General features: G+C 37.1%; 2 protein-coding genes across 3 annotated transcripts; one reads left to right on the top strand and one right to left on the bottom strand.

Annotated features, from left to right (window-relative positions):
- The first annotated feature begins 1,296 nt into the window (after positions 1-1,296).
- Positions 1,297-2,595, top strand: LOC126912233 (zinc finger protein 366-like). The gene is made up of 2 exons (XM_050703374.1): positions 1,297-1,321; positions 1,892-2,595. Exons 1-2 carry the CDS (start codon positions 1,297-1,299, stop codon positions 2,593-2,595), a joined length of 729 nt encoding a protein of 242 aa, XP_050559331.1.
- A 6,878-nt stretch (positions 2,596-9,473) lies between these two features.
- LOC118278824 (zinc finger protein 595-like) lies at positions 9,474-21,449 on the bottom strand. 2 transcript variants are annotated; one of them, XM_050703685.1, is made up of 6 exons: positions 21,131-21,449; positions 20,359-20,509; positions 19,932-19,991; positions 19,512-19,604; positions 18,763-18,909; positions 9,474-10,143 (listed from the first exon to the last, which is right to left on the bottom strand). In XM_050703685.1, exons 1-6 carry the CDS (start codon positions 21,275-21,277, stop codon positions 9,554-9,556), a joined length of 1,188 nt encoding a protein of 395 aa, XP_050559642.1. In that variant the 5' UTR covers positions 21,278-21,449; the 3' UTR covers positions 9,474-9,553. The 2 variants fall into 2 exon arrangements, with proteins under 2 accessions (XP_050559642.1, XP_050559643.1); XM_050703686.1 differs by lacking the exon at positions 9,474-10,143 and adding an exon at positions 16,791-17,417.
- Between the last annotated feature and the right edge of the window lie 1,044 nt (positions 21,450-22,493).

Genomic DNA, 22,493 nt, shown 5'->3' on the forward strand with positions numbered 1-22,493 from the left:
TCGAATAGCTGGTTACCGAAATCACCATGCGTGCTGTTCAACTAAAGCCCAACATGCTTCGGAATACAACATAGTCTGTAAGTCCGTCCGATTTTCCGTCCAGAGATGTCACAGCCTGTTGGGCTACGAAACTGTTGGATGCCTTTGGTTTTCACCAATCATTTTGATAAATGATATACATTTCTGTAGGTTAGTTATAAAATAACACTTTTACACGTCAATACTCAAATATTCATTGGTACACATAGCTTAGCACTGGTGTAAACGGACTCAGCTAAGCTATGTTTTTTATATAGAAAGATGCGTGTTATGGATGGCTTCCCTACTATCGATACATTGCATATTTGAGCTGCGCATCTTCCTCGCACAGCTACATAACTTAGTATCAGTGGAAACGGTCACATAGTTTTACAGCATAGCTATTACATCTACATAGCACATCTCTTGTGGAAAAGCACCCATAGAGCCGTCCTTTAGAGTTCTAATTCTTTATTTGTTGAAGATATCTTTATTATAAAAAGGTATCAAAAACTCTTTGTCGTTTGTAATTGCCTAAAGACTTGTCTTGATGGTGCTGGTGTGTGTCATCAGTCCCAGACTATTACTTCTTTTTACTGTTCTTAAGGTTATTGTGTTTTTCGATCTCTTTGACTGAATATTGGTGTTACATTGTTCTCACATAATTGAACCAACGAAACAATGTAACCAAGACTTGTATTGCGAATCTGATGAAAAAGAGTAACCTATAGAGTTTCTTCTCCATACGAATCTACTTTGAAACGAGCAAATAGCTTCTAACTAGAGGACTGGACAGATATTTTTTTTTTAATATTATAATATTTGTTTGACGTTTAAAAGCACCATCCTGGTTATCTGAGACATTGATATTTAACCGCTCGTTTATGTAATACTGAACATTAATTAATTTAGAGTACCCAGTCAATATTTAGGTAGCTATTTTAATTATTTCATCTCTTCTTATTCCATTAAAGTACATTATTTAGGAAATTATTATATCTACCTACCTAGTTACCTACATGTTTATATTTATTAACTGTAGAAAAATAAATTACCTACTTATAATAGGTAAGTACTTTTGTTTTGTAATTATTAAAATAATATTAAACGATTATGTTATGGAACTTTGTGTTTTTTTTTACATTGTTTAACTTACCTAATGCTTAAAAGCGATATTACGGGTACTGTGTTCACGAAACACTGAAGCCCTATTAATATTCAATACTGTATTGCATTCCATATAATATATATGAGATGAAAATAATACAAAAGATTAATATGGGTCCTGTCGGGCCCAGCAAAAGTTAGGAGCGAGGAGTTATAATATTGTTGTCAACAATTTATGTAATATATTTTTATTGCAACTATTACTAAACTATTTAAATCTATTAATTAAAGAAAAGACAACAATAACACAGATTTATAAGCTAATGGCATTAAAAACCATTTGTTTGAAGAATTTTCTAAAAATAACCTTAAAAAATATGTTTTGTGCCATGAAGACAAATGCATGAGAATAAATATTAGGACAAGACAAAACTGTGGAATGAGCTATCGTCGGCGGTATTTCCGAACCGATACGACGTTCAAACCTTCAAGAAAAGAGCATACTCCTTTTTAAAAGGCCGGCAACGCACCTGTGACTCCTCTGGTGTTGCGGGTGTCCATGGGCAACGCTGATCGCTTGCCATCAGGTGACTCGTTTGCTCGTTTGCCACCTATTCCATAAAAATATATAAAAAAACACACATTCTGTTTATTTCAAAATAACGATGACAATATCAAAAAAAAAAAAAAATAGCATGAAATGGACATAAAAAATAACATTAAAATTTTATTTTCTTTTATTTTAAAAACAAAATTACTCTTGCAGGTCTACGTTCAAGAACAATCCGTGATTCATCACCAATTATATGCGAAGACGAAGATAAAACGATATCTTTGGACAGGAAACTGAACTTCGCATCATTCGTCTCAATAAGACCAGTTGGGAAGAAGGCGATCCCTTGGGTCAGGCAACAGCAACAGAAAATAGCTGAAGAGCGCCGCTTAACCGAACTCGACTGGCAATTCGACAATATAAAAACTATTTTGAGATGTTCCAACGCAACTCCTGTTCGCTGTCGTGTCGGCACCCGATTCGCTTGCAGTTACTGCCTTGACCAGTTCCAAAACCCAACGGAATTGAGAAACCATTCAACGCAGGATCACATCAACGATAAACCAGAGTTCTTCAACGCTAGATCTCTCTCTAGACACATTGTGTACCTAGATATAACCGGTTTGCAGTGCAAAATTTGTGACCAATCCATTGAAAGTTTGGAGCAACTCATGGATCATTTGAAAGCAGTACATGATGAATTGGTTTACAAACAGATTAAGAATCAAATTGTTCCGTTTAAGTATGATGGGAGGAAGGTCCTGTGTGGTGTCTGTGGGATTGATATTGGGGAGTACAATGACTTTCAGGATCACATGTCGGACCATTATAGGAACTATGTTTGTGGATTCTGTGATTCCGGGTTCGTTATTCGCAGTAAAATGCTGGAACATAAGAAAACTGTGCATTTAGTTTAGTGCATTTTTCTTTAAGGGGGGAATCTATCGCTGTCATCGGCGGTATTTCCGAACCGATACGACTTTCAAACCTTTTTGTTGAAGGTTTGAAAGTCGTATCGGAGCGTACTTTTTAAAAGGTCGGCAACGCGCCTATGACTCCTCTGGTGTTGCGGGTGTCCATGGGCGGCGATGATCGCTTACCATCAGGCGACCCGTCTACTCGTTTGCCACCTATTCCATAAACATCCAATGACTTCCCCGAGGGTGAGGCCAGAGGGAGTTTCAGACACTTACTGACTAATGAACCCGTTCCTACTCCTGCTCTTCGAGCATGAGCCCCGGTAACCCGCTAGGTAGTCCGCAGCTCCGGGTCAACATCAGCCCTACTGGGTCCCATCTGTGGTGGTCTTATGGCTCTTTGAGGCCTGCCTTTCGAGCCCCGGTAATCCGCAGCTCCGAGAATGTATGAATGATATTTCCTAGTTGGTTAGGTAGAAACTTAAGTTGTAATGGCAGTCTCGAATTATAATTATTATTTTTTATTATATTAAGTACTCATGTAGTTGGTCTCTAAATAGAAATGTACGTCTAGTAAGATAATTTTATTGTCAAGTAAATGTAAGTAAGCTAAAACTAATAAGAATATATAAGCTACATGCAAACTATAGATAAACAGCCGTACTCAGAGTCGTTAATAGTTACTTAACCCAGTCCTTAGCAATTTTTACAAAATCCTTACTAACTATTCAGGGCATAGCTAGATGTAGCTATTACATTGATTGGTCATTTCGGAGTCACTAAGATGCCATAGAGCTGCATTTTAGTGCCAAATTGGTAGTGTTTAGTCTAAAAGATAGACTCTCGATACTGATAAACTCCATGACGCTGTATATTGTAAGATTTTATGCAGCTTAGTTTAAGAAATAGTTTAACTAATCATTAAATATCTCTGAGTGAGGCAGTATAGTAAGATAGTTATTGATTAATTATAAGTACACTGTAATTTGTAATAAAATATTACAAAGTAAATCCGCTTTTAATTTGTAGATATTTAAGAACTAGTTGATTACCAGGTTTTTTATCGTCATAAACGACCTATGTTTTTTTTATAATCAGTTCGGCAGTTTTGGCGTGAATGGCAAATGGTAGGTAGGTATACAGTTTCGCAATCGAAGTCTATTATTCGGGTTTGAGTTGCTATAATAAGCCTCAACCCAGTAAATCATTTGATATACTTTTATTGTTACGAGTGGGCTATGCTATTACCTACTACTTCATACTACCTTTTTTTGTTGACGGGAGAAAATCTTCAAAAGACGCCTAGCTTTTTGGGGAAAAAACTAGGGACTGTGGGTTTTTACCGCATACTACCTAAGATTTAATGTAGCAGTTTAGATAAGTAAGTAAGGAACAATCATCTTTTAAGTTTAAATTACAATAACATTACTATTTTTAAGTAGCAACACTAACAATTTTTTCAATTAGCAACTCTTAAAAAACCGTTACGATTTGAAACTTTAAAAACAAAAACGAATTAACGATCACCTTTTTTTGTAGGTACTGACCCGGAGTCCGTACTGATTGAGATCGAAGTCGATACATCGGCGTTTATAACTGAAGATCAAGATCAGAATACTACCCCGCTGACTGAAGTCGACAAACATAGAGAAAACATACGTACAATTCTTCTTGCTACAAACGCCACACCTATAGGCCGATACGGAAGCCTCGGATACAGCTGTTGTTACTGCCCAGAAGTTTACTCAACCCCACATGTGCTTAAAAAACACACGATCGACGAACACGGAGAAGAACACATATCTTTATACATGAATAACCACACAATGTTGAATTATATAGTCAAATTGGACATCACTGGTTTACGCTGTGAAATGTGCATGGTACCATTCGAAGAACTACACACAATTATGGAACATTTAGTGTTAGCACACCAGAAATTTTTCCACAGGGACATAAGGAACCATATCGTGCCATTCCGTTTTGATTCGGACATGCTACGCTGTGTAGAATGCTCATTCGCGTATAATAATTTCAAAATCTTACTCGAACACATGAATACGCATTACAGTAATCATATTTGTGAGGTCTGTAAAGCTGGGTTCGTCAATAGGAGGATGCTACAAGCCCACATGTATCGTCACAAAACTGGCGTATTTACGTGTGGTGTCTGCGCTAAAATTTTTGACACAAGAATCAAAATGAAAGTACATGAGAGAATGGTGCATATGTATTTGAAAAAACGGCCAAAATGCACTATTTGTGAGCAGAAATTCAATGATTTTGAAACTATGATACAGCATGAAGCTGATTTGCATGGATTTCAGAGAGACTTCCGATGTGAAACGTGTAAACAAGCTTTCGGTTCGCAAAAGTCTTTTATGATGCATAAAAAGTTGTATTGTGTGAATTAATCTGTTGACTACCAGCAGCCCTAATTGCGGTTCTGTGGAAGATGTCCATCACTTATTGGTGGAATGTAGTCGATACGAGAGAGAGTGTTAGACTCTTAGAGTTCCTTCACCTGCTTTTCGAAGCCCCGGGAAACATTAATAGCTGAACTGAATATTAATGTTTGTAAATTAGGAGTATTCTAAACTATATTATCTAGGCCACTCACATCAGGGCCCACGATAGGAAATAGCTTATGTAAGGTCGTTGATTTCAGTTCTTTTAAACCTAGTTTAAACAGTTACATACCATTTAGTATACGAATTTCTTAACTTGCTGTGTTAAATGGCACGGCCCCGTTTATCCGCACAAATACAAGTATACTGTAAAGATATCTTTAACTAGGGAGAGTAGTTAACTAAAAATCACGGTATACTCACGTACATTAATGGAGAAAAGCTCTACTAGTTTCGAGTCACAGAGGGACTCTTCGTCATGAGCAGCGTGCGCAGACGCAGCGACGTCGCGCAGCCTACTGATGCCTACCATTAATGTACGTGAGTAAATCGTGTTGTTTTAGTGAATTTAATATGTCTCACGATAACTATAATATAAAAATAAGTCGGGTTTTTCTTCCTGACGCTATAACTCCAGAACGCACGAACCGATTTCCACGGTTTTACATTCGTTGGAAAGGTCTCGGGCTCCGTGAGGTTTATAGCAAATTTAGGAAAAATTCAAGGGAATAGCAGGAAAACAGGGAAAATCATTGGTCGTGAAATGGAGTTCGTCGGGTTTGCTAGTTTATTATGAAAATAGAATAGCTAAGACTTGAAACAACGGTATTACGCAAAAAACTAAAGCACAATACTACCCACATTTTTATAAAATATATATCTTTAGTACATTCTGTACTAATGATATTTTTCTACTCTTCTGAGTAGAAAAACATTTTTGTACCTTTTTGGAAGCTGTAGCTATTATACATATATAAGTAAATTAGATGCTACTTGGAGCTAAGAATCAATAGCGACGATATAATTAAGAATCTCCCTAGTAATATATACAAATATTTTAAAGTAAATAAGTAGGTACCTACATAGTAAATTATATCATTCCAAATCATATCAATACTTAATAATATAATTATGCGAAATGAGAAACAAAACGAGAGCGCTTTCGGCGCTCTTATTGGTTGGTTCATTTGCGCCCGCCAATCGTTTTCTTTCAACGTAAAGCAAACTCTTACTAAGGGTACAGTAGGTAATAATAACTCTTTTGTAACTTATGACTGGGTGATAAACAAACGATGCACAGCCGAAATTACTGCTCGTAGTAGGCAGTGTGACATGTAGCGCGTTTAGTAAGTGTAGTGTGGGAGTACTAAGATAGCACTTTTATATGTATAGAGAAAGTGAAATGTAAAAATACGTAGTTGCACTATCTATTTGGAGATTCCAATTTAGATTTTGTGATTTAAAAAAATCCTAGTATTATTTTTCTAGAAATTAGGTAAGTTTAGACGTAAACTATTTTTATTACTAAGTAAGTAATTTTCCTTTATAAAATAGTATTGAATAACCGGGTTTGTATGATCCTACGGGGTAATTTTGACCAATAAATAACTAATACCGTATACATTTCCTTCTAGATTCAAATTGCTTATACATAATTTGGATCAAAATTACCCCAACTTACCCAATATTTCTGCTTAGGTAGGTTACTCCTTTGGCATACGACATTTTTTCTAATGTTATATTATGATAACAAGTAACAAGTGATATGAACTGAAATTGATTTATTGATCTCATAATGCGGTGATATTTTATTTAATATTATTTTTGTATAAAAAAAAGATAAATGGTTGAACAGTGTTACTAGTTGTTTTTTGCGAAAAGTCATAGACGAAAGCTACGTATTATTATAGTAATGTTACAAAAAATGTATTTGAAATTAGTAAATTGGCGGTAAATATATTTTTTTAATATAAAATTTATGTTGGTTGTTGAAAGGTTAATTTGTTATTTTTTATTACATATAGAAACTCTGGCATCCTCCTTTGCAATGCACTTTCCCGTCAGTATCAATCATGTCACCTAGACGTCACCACGTGTCATGTACGCTACAAAATACCTAATACGTAAATAAAAAAGTACAATGTAAAAATGGTATTTTATTTCTGCATTGACCAAACCTTCCGTCTTATATTATCGGTGGTGCCATTTTATTTCAATTTATAGGTTAGGTTAGGTTACAGGTTATTCGCGAACATACTTTTTGGAAAGTGTCGTAGGTTATACATTCGTAAACAATATATTTATTCAATCATATTCATTGGTACACATAGCTTAGTACTGGTTGAAACGGACTCAGCTTAGCTGTGCTTTTCATATGGATGAATTTCTATCGATACATTGCATACTCGAGCTGCGCATCTTCCTCGCACAGCTACATAGCTTAGTATCAGTGGAAATGGTCACATAGTTCCACAGCTTTGCTATTACATCCTCGCAGCATAGCTACATAGCACATCTCTTGTGGAAAACTCCCTAATACTGTTTTTCAGTTTCGACATTTTGACAGAGCTATTTTCTGCGTTTAATGTGGTTTACTAACGATGGGGCCTACCGTATTTTATCGTCACCAGATGTCGCTAGTGTGAAACCTTCGTTATTCGTCCAATAGGGAATCAGCTAGTGTCACACCATTGGACGTTCAGTTTTTGACAGCTACAGTGATTGGATAAAACACCTCTTCCTACAAAAAACGATAGCCCCCATTAATAGATTTCTCTTTTTTTAATCAAAGATATCTACTAACATTTTTATTTTATGTTTATAGAGGCGACGCGGTCAAGAAAGCAAATAATTACAATAACTACGGAGAGCAAAGAAAGGAGAGTCAACAAGAAACGCATCATCGAAATAAAATCCAACAAGTCCAAGGTGCCAATACATTTAAAAAGGAAGAAAGAAGTTGACAAACACAAACACAATATACGAACTATTCTGAGTAATACCAACGCTACGCCAATCGGGAAATACGCAGGCATCGGCTTCGTTTGCAGCTTCTGTACTCAAGAATACGAAACTCCGGCGGAGCTAAAAACCCATACAACATCCAACCATAAGGACGCTAGCTCCACTTTCATGGAAAATAAACTCCTGTACAATTACATGGTGAAACTGGACATCACTAACCTCAAATGTGACATCTGTCAAAGTGACATTGACAGTTTAGAACAGATAATGCACCATTTACAGACTGCTCACGACAAATTCTTCTATTTAGGCTTGAAAAGTTACGTCCTACCGTTCCGGTTTGATAATGACACAACAGAATCATTATTATCATGCGTAATTTGCAATAATAGTTATAATAATTTCAAAGTTTTACTTGAACATATGAATTGTCATTTTAGGAATTATATTTGTGAGGTCTGTGATAACGGGTTTGTGAATAGGAAAACCCTGGTATGTCATTCCTACAGACACAAGACCGGGGTTTTTACTTGTTCTTACTGTCAAAAAGTGTTTAATACTAGTGTTAAGTTAAAGCAACATGAGAAGGCGGTACATGTTTATATGAATAAAAGGAACAAATGCGGTTACTGCGGGGAAAAATTCACGGATTATGTGAAGAAGAATTTGCACGAAGTACAGATGCATGGCGCGAAACCGCTCGTGTTGAAATGTCAGGCGTGTGACAAAACGTTTGACAACCAGAGGGCGTTGACGTTTCACACTAAAACTTACCATCTGTTGGAAAAAAGTACTAAATAACTAGATTACAGACGTACGCGAAGACACTTAATGATTACTCAAACTATTCCTTAGTAACGATTTTGTTCCAAAAACAATTGCTAAGGACTGGGTTAGGTAACCATTAAATGACTCTGAGTAGGTCTGTTAGATTAATTTGAACATGTCCAGATAAGTAGGTACGTATAATAAAATCAATACAGCAGTGGAAATGCCCTTAAACCTCTTAATTCGTCTTTAAAAGCTCTATTTTATTAGAAATCCGTTAAGTTCAACTTCTGAAGATAAAAATAAAACAAACAAATTCAAAAATGTCTTTTATTTGTTTGTAGATGAAACAATCTTACTTTTCTAAGATCGTCTTAATCGCTCCATCTCGTTGGGGAACGTCCGCGCGATCTCGGTGTTCCCATCCACAATTAGTTTTTCTAAATTCTCACCGCCTCTGAGGCCTTGATAGACAAAATGTTATAATTTCAAACCAGCAGACTTGGTAAGTAATCAGCACTTCATCCACATGGTCACACGCATCACCAGAGGAGTTACAAGTGCGTTGTCGATCTTAGGGGATAAGACTTCACGGAGCTGCGGACAATGCAACAGGGTACCGGGGATCCGGCTCAAAACAGGAGAAGGAACGGGGTGGTGTTTAGTCAGTAAGAGTCTGACACTCCCGCCCGCCTCACCCTAGGCAGGAGAAGTCATTGGATGATATCCCTCAAAAAAAGGGGGATTAGACCTCCGGTAACGTCAACACAGCGAAACGCAACATAATCGTAGTTTCACGTCAGTTTCTTTTCTTTATTTTACTCCTTCATTTTTCTAACGTCTGTTAAGCTTGAAATATCAACACCAGGATGATTCCGCATCGCATGTTGTTTTAACGTAGATTTCTGAACAAAATCCTTCCCACACACGGGACAGGCAAACCTCTTCTCTCCAGTGTGTATCCGAACATGATCTTTCAAATTGTTTTCCCACCGAAATAGTTTACCACACAAATCACATTTAAACTTCCTAACATCAGAATGCGTTTTCAAATGCAATTTCAAACTGTGATTATCAAAAAAGCTCTTTCCACACAAATTGCAAACACAAGTTTTCTCGCCCATATGAACTTTTTTCTGATGTTCCAAAACTCCGGAGGGATATCGGAACTTTTTGCCGCAAACGCCGCAAGATGGCGCCGGGACACCGTGTTCCAAATCCAAATGTGACGTTCGCAAATAGGCGGGAATTTTGACATTACAATCTTTGTATGGACATTTTCGTAATCTCGGTCGTCTTTTTAAATGGACAAAGCGATAATGTTGGGAGATCAGGGGCTGAGAGGAAAATGTGTTGCCGCATTCCTTGCACCGATATTTTTCATCGACGATGTCGTAGTAGGCTTCTCCTGGAAAGAAAAATTGATGGTTACATTTCTTATATAGTGTTTGTAATCACTAAATTATTTCTTTTACTTGTTTGTTACATTTTTAAATATTAAATTAAAAAGAAAAAAAAATAAAACATTTAAAAATATAAAAAGCAGTAGCCCACCAGTAACGGGATAAATCCAAGCTACCGGTGGTCAGGGCTCAAGAGAGAGGAATTTCCGGACAATACGCGCCGTGTCCAGAAGTACTGCATCAGGCTCTCGATCCAACCGTCTAACGTTAGCCTACTCAGATGTTGGTCGAGGCTTTTGGCTATAAGGCCATTGGCAGATACGACTATCGGCACAATGATTGCTGAATCTACATCCCACATGTCGACAACCTCATGAGCTAAATCAAGATATTTACTGGCTTTATCTTTTTCAGCTTTCACAAGATTCTCGTCATGTGGGATTGTTATATCAATTATCATTGTGCGACGGCTTGGTCGATCTATCACCACAATGTCAGGTTTGTTAGCAACAATTGTCCTGTCTGTGATGATAGTTCGATCCCAATACAGTGTGACATCTCCATTTTCAAGAACTGGGTCAGGCAGATACTTATAATACGGTACTTCAGATTCAACAAGTTTGTATTTTAAAGCAAGTTGTTGATGAATAATCCTGGCTACAAGATTATCATTAAATTAATTATTATGTTATCACTAAATTAATTATTATGTTATCGGCTTACTTACACGACACGTCGTGTGTCGCGGAATGCTGCTCATGAATATGAGCCTCTGGCATGGCTTGAAACTAGTCGAGTTCCTCGTCAAAACATTACGTGAGTAAGCCGATAACATAATAATTAATTTAGTATGTCTCACGAAAGTTACAATAAAATTATAGTGTAATCACTAATCAGTAACGATAAAACGGGGTGAATAGCGATCGAGAGGTGAACAGCAGAAGGGTAAATAGATACTATGAAGAATCCCTGTACCTATTCAGCTCTCGATCCCTATTCACCCCGTTTATTTGGTAGCTACTAAGCTTTCGGGTGCACGCGACGGTTCCTAATTGTTTTTTGTTAATGGGACAAGCCGCCACTTTCTCCCAAACCGCTGCAATTCCTGTGTACCAGTATCTACAGTAGATACAACCATGAAAACACCGGAACACTGAAGTCCGGCGCGTCCCAGGGACATGAATGACTGTCTTGGATCCCGCAATGCAATAGATCAGAAGATATTATTAGACTAGAAGAAAATGATAGTTTCCACTTTTGCGCCGGTTCCTAAGTACACTTGCAACACCAGAGGCGTCACGAGTACGTACTTGACAGGGGCACAATCATTTGAAGAGCCGGGTGTTTTTTTCAAAAACCTTTAACTTTTATTTAACAAATCATTATCCTCCCGCGTTATTAAGCATCGTGGTAGCTTATTATCATCCTCATTTATATTGGATTGGGTGAGAGCATCACGGCTCAATTTATTGAAATCAATATTTGTGTTTCAATCAGCAGAATTGTTAACTTTTGGTTGAGGATAATGACGCCGTTAACTTTTTGTGATTTTTTTGAAGAATCACCAGCCCCTTTATCTATGTCGATACCAATTGGTCCATGAAGATAGGTGAACACAACAGAGCACCATCTATTGCGACTCACACATACATATTTGAATTTCTTTAGCATCAAGTACGAGACTTGTAGTCAAATACTCAAACATCACTCAATTTTAAAACACTCTCAAATATAGTACTATTCCTACAAATTCTTCTTAAATGACAGAGATTTTTTCTTTTTTGAGGGGGAAAATCATCCAATGACTTCTCCCGCCTTGGGTGAGGCGGGAGGGAGTGTCAGACTCTTACTGACTAAAAACCACCCCGTTCCTTCTCCTGCTTTGAGCCGGAGCCCCGGTAACCTTTTACGTTGTCCGCAGCCCCGGATCAGGCATCAGCCCTACTGGGCCCCATCTGTGGTGGTCTGGCTCTTTGAGGCGCGCGCGGAACGCGACGCGCCGTACGCACGGGTCTGGTTCTGGTCGGGCGGCGAGCTACCCTTGCTCGCCATCCGCAGACCCGCACTTACGATCCCCGACGCCCGGAGTGTCTTCTGCGGCGGCTGGGGCGTGAGGAGGATCGTTCCCTCACGCGCTCCGCCTCCTCCTTAGCTAGCATAACTGCTTCGCAGAAGGAGGAGACGGCGTCCCATTCCCCCTCGCTCCGCACCATGGCCTGAACCAAAGCCGGACGCGAGAGGTCATCGTCGCCGATCACATCCCTAAGCTCAGCCCATGCAGGGCACACCGCTACTGTATGCTCCACCGTGTCCTCCGGGTGGTCCACGCAATGCCGACACCCGGGCGTTTCCTCCCGCCGAAATGACAGAGATAGCACGAGATTTAAGCACAACTTAAATTTGAGTAGCATTTCGTATTCGGGCGTTAGGGATTCGAGCCCAAGACCCCTTGCATAGCAGTCGCTCTTGCGGCCGCAACACCGACCAGACAATCTTAACACATTTGTTTTTATGATTTAGGCTAGCAAACGAGCAGATGATTCACCTGATGGTAAGTAATTGGCGCCACTCATGGACACCCGCAACACCAGAGGAGTTACAAGTGCGTTGCTGGTTTTTGAGGGTTAGGGATTAAGGATTTGAGCATTGAGGAGTCAATTGAGTGCACTGTAAAGACAAGCGTCCACAGGCCCGCATCGCACGCAACATATTTTAGTTTGTCTTGTATAGTGACTCATACAACTGCGTCCACTGATCCGCATCATTTCATCGACAATGCCTACATGCGATGCGTATCGATGACGTCATACACAATGCTGATCAGTGGACGCGCCTCGACTTTTTCTAGATTGCTGATACTCGCGTAGGCAATCCGATCGCTGTCGATACAGTGGACGCAGTCTGAAAAAATAATCCGTCCGATGCGTACGATGCGGGTCTGTGGACACTCCTACCTTTAAGCCACTCCGGTCGAGCCGAGAATTCTCAACCAATTACACACACACAACGTCACGCCTATTATCCCCGAAGGGGTAGGCAGAGGTGCACATTACGGCACGTAATGCCGCTATACAATGTACAATGTACACCCACTTTTCACCATTTGTGTTATAAGTCCCATATAATAGGGGGTGAGCCTATTGCCATATACCGGGCACATTTCCAGACTCCGTGCTACTACTGAGACATTTTTGGAAATCCGAAAAAAGGCTCAACCAATTAATGATCAATTAAAACAAAATGCTTGTATATAAAAATTGTCTTTATTTATAAAATATATAATACATTATAATTAGAATAATGTGTGATGCACCATGATATACACTATGTAGCTACCTATAGCAATACTATACAAACATAAAATCATAATAAAATTATACAATATTTCACCGTGTGAATGGTGACTGCTCGATGGTAAGCAATCGCCGCCGCCCATGGACACTTGAAACACCAGAGGCGTTACAAGTGCGTTGCCGGCTTTTTGGGGGTTAGGAATTTAAGGGTTGTTTGGGAATCGGGGATTGGGAAGGGGGTAATTGAGTCTCCGGTAACCTCACTCACACAACGAAACACAACGCAAGCGTTGTTTCACGTCGGTTTACTGCGAGGCCGTGGTATCACTCCGGTCGAGCCGGCACAGCAGTGCCGAAACAAGTTTATACATAAAAACTAAACATTTAATAATTTGACAATTCGTTGTATACATTATAATAAAAATAACTTAAATAATATACTATAGCCTATTTATTTAAAATATTGCATTGTCAAAGGCATACCTATTCGCGTAATATTTACAATAACAGAAAATACGGAGAGCTTAGTACGAGTTTGTATTACGTTGAACGAGACCACATTCAGGGCTCTGATTGGCCGGTTCCAATGAAACAACCAATCAGTACCGGTAATACGAATTTGCTTTACATTAAATGAAAACGAAACGATCTCTGGTTGAATAAACTAGACGAATAAGAAGTTGACCGGTTCGAATAAACCAACCAATTAGAGCACCGACAGCGCTTTCGTTTCGATTACTTTGAACGTAAGAGCGCATAACGCGCTCCCATTTCGATTACTTTAAACGTAAATCAAACATACTAAGGGTTCTGATTGGCCGGTTCCAATGAAACAACCAATCAAAACGCCAAACGTAGTCTCGTTAAACGTAAATACAAACTCGTACTAAGCTCTCAACATACAAATTGATTATATCAAATTCAAAATCATACAATTTCAACACCGTATTACGCGATTCCAATAAAAAAAATATTTTATATCATATTCAGTCTATAAAAATAATTTGACAAACGATATTTCTATGTACTAGCAACCAATTTATTCAGTATATAGGTAAGAAAACAAAGATAGATTCAGTACAGAGACAGTTCCGAACCGGAACTGCGGACAACGTAATATCTATACTAATCTATACTAATATTATAAAGCTGAAGAGTTTGTTTGTTAGATTGTTTGTTTGTTTGAACGCGCTAATCTCCGAAACTACTGGTCCGATTTGAATAATTCTTTTTGTGTTGAATAGTGCATTTATCAAGGAAGGCTATAGGTTATAAAACATCACGCTATGACCAATAGGAGCCAAGCAGAGCGGGTGAAACCGCGCGGAATTAGCTAGTAAGTATATATACGTAATATACGCCTACTCTAATTCAACGAAAAACGAAGTTTCGTTCGAAACTTCGCAGATTTCATACTACAATTCCATTTATTGCGAACTTTCTTGAACAAAAATGAACGAATGAAATGAAGATAATAAATAGGTTTTGATATGAAATTAAAAATAAAACGTTATTTTAAGTAATTTCATTAGTAAATCACTAATCACATACGGTCGAATATTAAACGAAACTTCACATTTGAGAACCGGAGTAGCCCTATTGGTTACCGGGGAATCTGTTCAAAGCAGGAGAAGGAACGGGGTGGTTCTTAGTCAGTAAGAGTCTGATACTCCCTACTGCCTCACCCAAGGCAGGAGAAGTCATTGGATGACTTTTAAACCTCAAAAAAGTAGATACAGAGACAGTAATCATTGGTTGTCTAGAACCGACCAATGTTTACAAAAGATATGGCTTCGTTACAAAGCGTACAATTTAGTATAACTATAGCTACTGTTTCTGTACTTAATCTATCTTTGTTTTCTTACCTGTATATTGAATGATTTGGCTGACTGTCCGTTTATGTACAATATTGAATCTTATTTTCAGAATCATAAAGTAAAAATTGCATTATATTGCTATTATTTATCATAATTATATGTATAACTAGCTGTTCTATACATAGCTCGTTCCTAAATGATGTAGCGTAACGTCATATACGCATTTTAATCATACATAGGGTGACCGGTAATTAGTGAACGATATTTATACACGTGATTGTACTCATGATTACAAATAACTTCCCAAAGAAAATTTTTTTGTATACTCATTAGTTTTATTTTATCACAATAACAAAATAACAAAATTTCGCACGTGCGTGCTTTCGCATGATCAGCTGTTAGCAGCGAGGCACCCGCGCCCGCGTTATCGGAAGACTTGACATGGGTAAAAAAATACCATTTTTTTCTCTCATTTATAAATCTTTAAAATTATTGAAAAACATAACGCTACAGCATTAAGGAACAGAGCAGACATCATTATAAAAGTACTACACAACTGACTGCCTTACTCAGAGTCATTTAATGGTTACTTAACCCAGTCCTTAGCAATAGGGATGATGACGGGGTATGGAAATTAAAAATCGATTTAGTCCGTCAGTTAGGTAATGAAAAAATATTAGACACGTATTTTTTTATTTTGTCATATAAGATAACAATACTTAGATAAAACGAATCAAAGTTTATGAAGAAGAAAATAAGAAAAAAATTTAAATGTACCTAGATGTGATGTCTCGCGATATTTCAAATTGAATATATCTTCGAAAGTATTGGAGGTAAAACGGTGCTCGCCGGGTTTGCTAGGATAAGATAAAAAATACTTAAGTAAAACTAATCACAGTTTACGAGCGGGAGCATATACGTAAATTCTGCCTTTAAAACGTCCCTAGAAATGACGTCACGCAATATTGCAAATCATTATGGCATCGTAATGCCATTTGTTTCCGTACACCCACTTTGTCTACATATTTTAAAATAATCTGTAAGTCAGACATGTAAAATAGAAATTGGTGATCTACCATAATGATGTAAAATCGTTACTGGGCACAGTTTAAATAATTATTAAAAGTCTACTAAATGACGACACTTATGTCCGAATACTCAAACGTTACTCAATTTTAAGACGCCTCAAATGCAATACTGTCGCTATCGATTCTTTATAAAATCGAACCCGAGATAGCACGATATTTAAGTAAAGTCAAAGTCAAAGTCAAAATTATTTATTTCAATTAGACCAGGAAGGCACTTTTGAACGTCAAAGCAAATATAATAATATTAATAACGTCAGTCTGTCGGTCAGTCCTCTAGTGAAGCTATTTGCTCGTTCCAAAGTGTAGATTCCTATGGAGAAGAACGAGCAAGAAACTCCATAGGTTACTCTTTTTCAATTAGATTCACAATACAATTCTTTATTACATTGTTTCGTTGGTTCAATTATGTGAGAACAATGTAAAACTAATATTTAGTCAAAGTGATAGAAAGTACAACTAAAAATTGAGTAGCGTTTGAGTATTCGGGCGTTAATCATTTAAAAATTGACTTCAGGATGGTATTTAGTCATGTGATAATTTAAACTAGCTTTTTGAACGAACGCCTGACCGCAAACACTACAAACCTTTCTCCTATCACCCGTATGTATCCGCTCATGCAAATCCAATGTAGTCTTTCTTAAAAACGACTTTCTGCAAAACCTACAGTGATAATCTTTTACAGTTTTATGCTTAAACTTATGTTTATACATACCTTCGAAGCTGAACGACTCATATTCACAAAACTCACACTTATACCTTTCACCAAGCATATGAAAATTATTTATATGTTTCCTCAACTGAATCTTCGTGTTGAAAATTCCTTTGCAAGCTTTACATTTGAACCTATCATCAATGTTATGTTCCTCTAGTTTGTGCACAGTAAGCGGGGCTGGCGTCATGAATTCTTTAAGGCATATGTTGCATGAAAACCGCGGTATCTTGTAATGTTTCGTCTTGACATGGAATCGTAAAGAGTAGAACTTATCGTATTTTTTGTCGCACCGCGCACACTGGTAGGCGTCACCATCCATTTTGTAGTCTTCATCGTTGAGTCGGAACTTTGACGCCGAGCTATTCTTTCCTGGAGACAGAAAATTACACTTGTATTGTTTTAGGAGCTTCCTTTTTTTATAAATGTGATTTGAGGGGTAAAATCATCCAATAACTTCTCCCGCCTTGGAAGAGGCGAGAGGGAGTGTCAGACTCTTACTGACTAAAAACCACCCCGTTCCTACTCCTGCTTGTCGAGCCGGAGCCCCGGTAAACCCGCTAGGTAGTCCGCAGCTCCGGTTTATATATGTGATGGGTCGACGTTTGGCCGCTATCTCGCCTGATGGTAAGTGATGATGCGGCCTACGATGGAGCACGTCTGCCCATAAGCAACCTATTCACTCGGGCCTTGAAGACACCCAGGTTATACCCATCAGGAAACACAGACATCCTTCACTATGTCTTGATGTTTTTCTTGCTGATTCACACACTAATTGTTTCGCGTGTTGAAATGTAATTGCGGTTTTAAATTGTATCGTAAATGTACCTATTTTGCTTGTTTTGTTAAGTATAGTAATTTAAATTAACTAAAAATCACGGTTTACTCACGTACATTAATGGAGAAACGCTCTACTAGTTTCGAGTCACAGAGGACCATTCATCAAACGCGACGACGCCGCGCAGCTTACTTTGTACGAGTCCCTCTGTGACTCGAAACTAGTAAAACTTTTCTCTATTAATGTACGTGAGTAAACCGTGATTTTTAGTTAATTGAGTATGGTAGTTATTATAAAAAAAAGGATAGTAATGTTAAAAGTCATATTAGGGTCTAAAATGAAATTAAAATAATTTTCAAACACCGTTTTCAAAATGGTATAAATAAATAGACAAACTCAAAACCAAGCTTCTATGTGTCTAGTGGTCACAAGTGCGACTACCGAGCAAGGGATCCAAGGTTCCTAATTCTACTGCCTTGAATGAAATATGGCACAAAGATAGAATTATATTAAAATGGGCTAGTTTTTATCACAATATCAAAGGTAAAGCAGCTGGCAAAAGCTGGTATCTTTTATAATGAAATTATATAGGATGACTGGTAATTAGTGAACGATATTTAAACACGTGATTGTACTCATGATTACAAACAACTTTCCCAAAGAAACTTTTTTTGTATAAAGTAAAATTCCAAAATACTTAACTAGTTATTAGTCTTCCAATAACACGGATACGGGCGCCTTGCTACTAACAGCTGATTATACGACACGCGCCGCGAAATTTTGTTGTTTAGTTATTGTGATAAAAATAAAACTAATGAATATACAAAAAAGTTTCTTCGGGAAAGTTGTTTGTAATCATGAGTACAATCACGTGTTTAAATATCGTTCACTAATTACCAGTCACCCTATATACTTATAAAAATGTAATGTAACTCTTACCTATCTTTTTATTATGACTCCCGCTGTTATCTTCCGTCTCTACCTTTACATTCTTCCTCTCTGTTCTACAACTCTTGTTCTTCTGTGATTTCTTACTGCTTCTTAATTTTCTCTTCTTGCTTTTTACATCAACTTCTGAAGGGTCATCTGTGAATATAGGTACATTTTAATAATGATATCAATTTATTTTTAATAATACGACACGGTTGTTCAGTAACTGGGTGATCGTCTACTTGTAATAGGTTTGATGTGCTCACGAAACAATTTCTTGTGTAATCTACAAATTATTGTTCCGAGTCCGGGTGTCATGTGTATGTGAAATTGTAACGCGACATCTGGCGTGAGCGATCTAGAAGCGAACGCGAAGCGGTGCGGTGACACGCGAATACAACGCGATGCGGTGTGACCACGCCAATTTTGATAGCTCACCGCATCCCACATACGGTTGGTGACGTAGACCACGTCAATACATTTTGACAGTTTGTTGTTTTCATGTCGCATCGCTTCGAATTCGCGTCTAGATCGCTTACGCAAGATGTCGCGTATGTTTGTAAACGCACCCACGACACGGGAGACAATCCCTAGCATGGTAACATGGTATTTAACAAAAGAATATAAACAAAAAGACTGATGACTGTTGATGAAGCGAAAGAAGTGTGTAAAAACCGTGGCAATTGGCGTTCCATTGTCTCTGCCTACCCCCATGGGAGACAGGCGTGAGGTTATGTATGTATGTAATATAAACGTACCCTGCTCATCCACTTTCAGCTCCATTTCGTCTTCGCTGTCCACACACACGTAGTCATTGCCACTGTCCAGCGGACACGCATCTTTGAACACATCTGTAATAACATATAAAACATGTTATATTATTTAAACATATTTTTAGTAACGCAAATAAATTATTAGAGACACTAGGTGTGAAACAAATTTTGTTTTTTTATAGTGTAAGCTGGTAAATGAACAGACGGATCTCCTGATGGTAAGTAATCGCCGCCGCCCATGGACACTTGAAACACAAGAGGCGTTAAAAGTGCGTTGCCAGCACAGGTATTTTAGGGGATAGGGATTTAAGGGTTGTTGAAGAATCGTAGATTCGGAAAGAGGGTTATTGAACCTCTGGTAACTTCACTGGATTCAAGACTGGCATTATTCATGATTTGACTTACCGTCTAGAGTAGCATCAGGTATTTCTTGTTTCACTTCTACTTGAACTATTGGTTCTGCTTCTGAAATATCAAATATCAAAGTAGAATCCATTAGAAGAAAAAATAAATCTTTTGATAAACATTCTCACAAGATTTTAGGAATCAATTTCAGTTATAAGGTAATGGCAAATTATAATTATTATACTTTGGAAAATGGAAAGAATGGCAAGAATTTTTTGTCCAAGGTAGGTACTAAGAGACAGTTTTAAAATATTTTTATCACAGTAGATAAACATTGGATGCAGGTTGCTTCCAACCGGCCCATCTGGAAGTCATTGGGGGAGGCCTATGTTCAGCAGTGGATGTCTTGTGGCTGATATGATGATGATGATGATCACATAAATATAGCAATATCAATATTGGAACCATAAAAAAATGAATTAAATACCTTTTATAAAATTCCTATTGTATAGATCTCTAAATGCTTCCTCACAAGTTAAAACCTGTTTCTTAAAGTCTGTAGCATCTCGTAACCGTGTGACGCAGGACTCACATATTGTGTATGTTGATGCGCACAGCATGCCTGGTACTGGAGACAACTGGAAGCAGGAAATAAATAAATAAATATGTGAGCTTTTTCTAAGATAACTATATCTTTTAGGAAATTATAAAAGAAATATTAAATAGTAACGAATGGAGTTTCTTGCTCATTCTTCTCCATTTGAAGCTACACTTTGAAATCAGCTAGCTTCACTGACTGACAGACTATTATTTATTTCTTTATTTGTTGACATTTCAAAAGCACCTATTTATGGTATAATTGGAATAAATTATTTGACTTTGACTTTGGCTTTGAATAGATTTTACTTTATTGATATTGTGTAATGTGTCCAAAATTATCAATTTATTATGTTTTTTAAGAATAAAAAAATACTAACTGACTGACAGTTATTGACTACATTATAGAGAAAAAAGTTGTTAAGTTAAATTTTTTAGTGGAAATATGTATGGATGTTTATGAGTACATATTATATAAAAATAGGACTAAATATTATTCATTAGTAGAATCACTATCTCAGTAATCTTACAATCAATCTTTATAAACGTTTTCCAATAAGAAATAGAAAGTAAACAATGATTTATTTTGTTTATTTATACTTTTTTGGAGACAAGTTTTAAAAGTTTTTGGGGATAGTATAATTGTTGTATATAATACTTACATCAATATCGAAACATTCTTTCAGCATATCTGTGTATGTTTCAGTAATACCGACTGTAGTAAATGGATCAGCCAAATTAATAAACGTTCCTTCGTTATGACAACAGCGACACAAATCTTTCTCTAATTTCCAGTTTTCTAAAGACATTTTTGTATATTATTCGTTGTTTCCATTCAGTTTTAATTATCCTTAATCTATATTAGACCACAAAGCGGTAATTATACATCGTTTTTATTCTAATTAAACAATATAAACAATGTTTTCGTAAAATTGTGTACAAATTAGGACGGTCAAGTCGCCATCTTGTTTCCGTGTTTGACAGATGACAGTGACATTGACAGTAGTCGCGTTCCAGTTCAAACTGCAGATTCTTTAGCATGACATGTAGTTCGGCTACTGAAAACTAGAGGCGCTACAGTCGTTTTTAAATTATGATGGGCGCACTGTCTGTTTTGTTTTGCTATTAGACACCAGAGGCGCTGAATTTTTACCAATTTGTATGGGACTTTGGCTATTTTTGAACAAGCACTTCAGCTAATAATATATGTTTGATTTATTAGTTCATATCAGTAAGAATGAAGATACAAACTTAGTTTTGTATCCAGATTTATATTTAGATATTTTTTTACATTTTATTGAAACTGGTTATGCATGAAATAAAACATTTTTTTCTATTAAAATGCATTATTAATCCGATTCATATGTAATTAAAATATGGTCAAGGAACTCGGCAGGTGGATTCATAATTTTCTGGTACCTTGCCCAGCTTAAAAACCAAATAATAGTTATTATATGTGCACATCAACCTACTGTTCTATGACCCACCATGCAGTTGCAGCAATAATGTTTTATGGCTGTCCTGCCTTTAGTGTTATTTTCATATACAAAAATATGTTTTCCTACTAATGTGTCTACTTTGTATTTTCCCACGCAATAAATTGGAGTTTCAACACTCACAATGCAAAAGAACAAAGCGAATAATATCTGTCATTTTGACGAAAAACACAACAGATTGACAGCAGATTGGCAGCACTAAAGTCAAATTCAAAGCCAACTACTACAAATACTTGGTCTTATCATAACAAATACCAATAAGAAATCGATTTTTTTAAAGTACAAATTGATACAAAGTTATTAGCGTCAGACATTTACTAAAATATAAATAAAATTATTGGTAAATTACATTTTTGTTGAGCAGCCTGTTCAAAAATAGCCAGATTTGGACAATCTCCTTCCCGTTTAATTTTATACTGACTGTACCACGTTGACTAATCGGAACTGTGACTATATTGAGTTCGATTCCTAGGTAAGCTTTTACAGATTACCACCTACTATTAACGCTAAGTAGGTGAGACATAAACTG

Source organism: Spodoptera frugiperda, chromosome 24 (assembly GCF_023101765.2).
Source record: "Spodoptera frugiperda isolate SF20-4 chromosome 24, AGI-APGP_CSIRO_Sfru_2.0, whole genome shotgun sequence".
NCBI lineage: Eukaryota > Metazoa > Arthropoda > Insecta > Lepidoptera > Noctuidae > Spodoptera > Spodoptera frugiperda.

Excerpts from the sequence above, each read along its gene's own strand:
- LOC126912233 (XM_050703374.1), top strand. The coding sequence starts at position 1,297 with ATGGGTCCTGTCGGGCCCAGCAAAA. Across the intron at positions 1,322-1,891 it reads TCCTGTCGGGCCCAGCAAAA|GTCTACGTTCAAGAACAATC; the intron begins GTTAGGAGCGAG and ends TTACTCTTGCAG.
- LOC118278824 (XM_050703685.1), bottom strand. The coding sequence starts at position 21,277 with ATGTCTTTAGAAAACTGGAAATTAGAGAAAGATTTGTGTCGCTGTTGT. Across the intron at positions 19,605-19,931 it reads ACCTGATGCTACTCTAGACG|ATGTGTTCAAAGATGCGTGT; the intron begins GTAAGTCAAATC and ends ATGTTATTACAG. Across the intron at positions 10,144-18,762 it reads GAGTCATAATAAAAAGATAG|GAGAAGCCTACTACGACATC; the intron begins GTAAGAGTTACA and ends TTTTCTTTCCAG.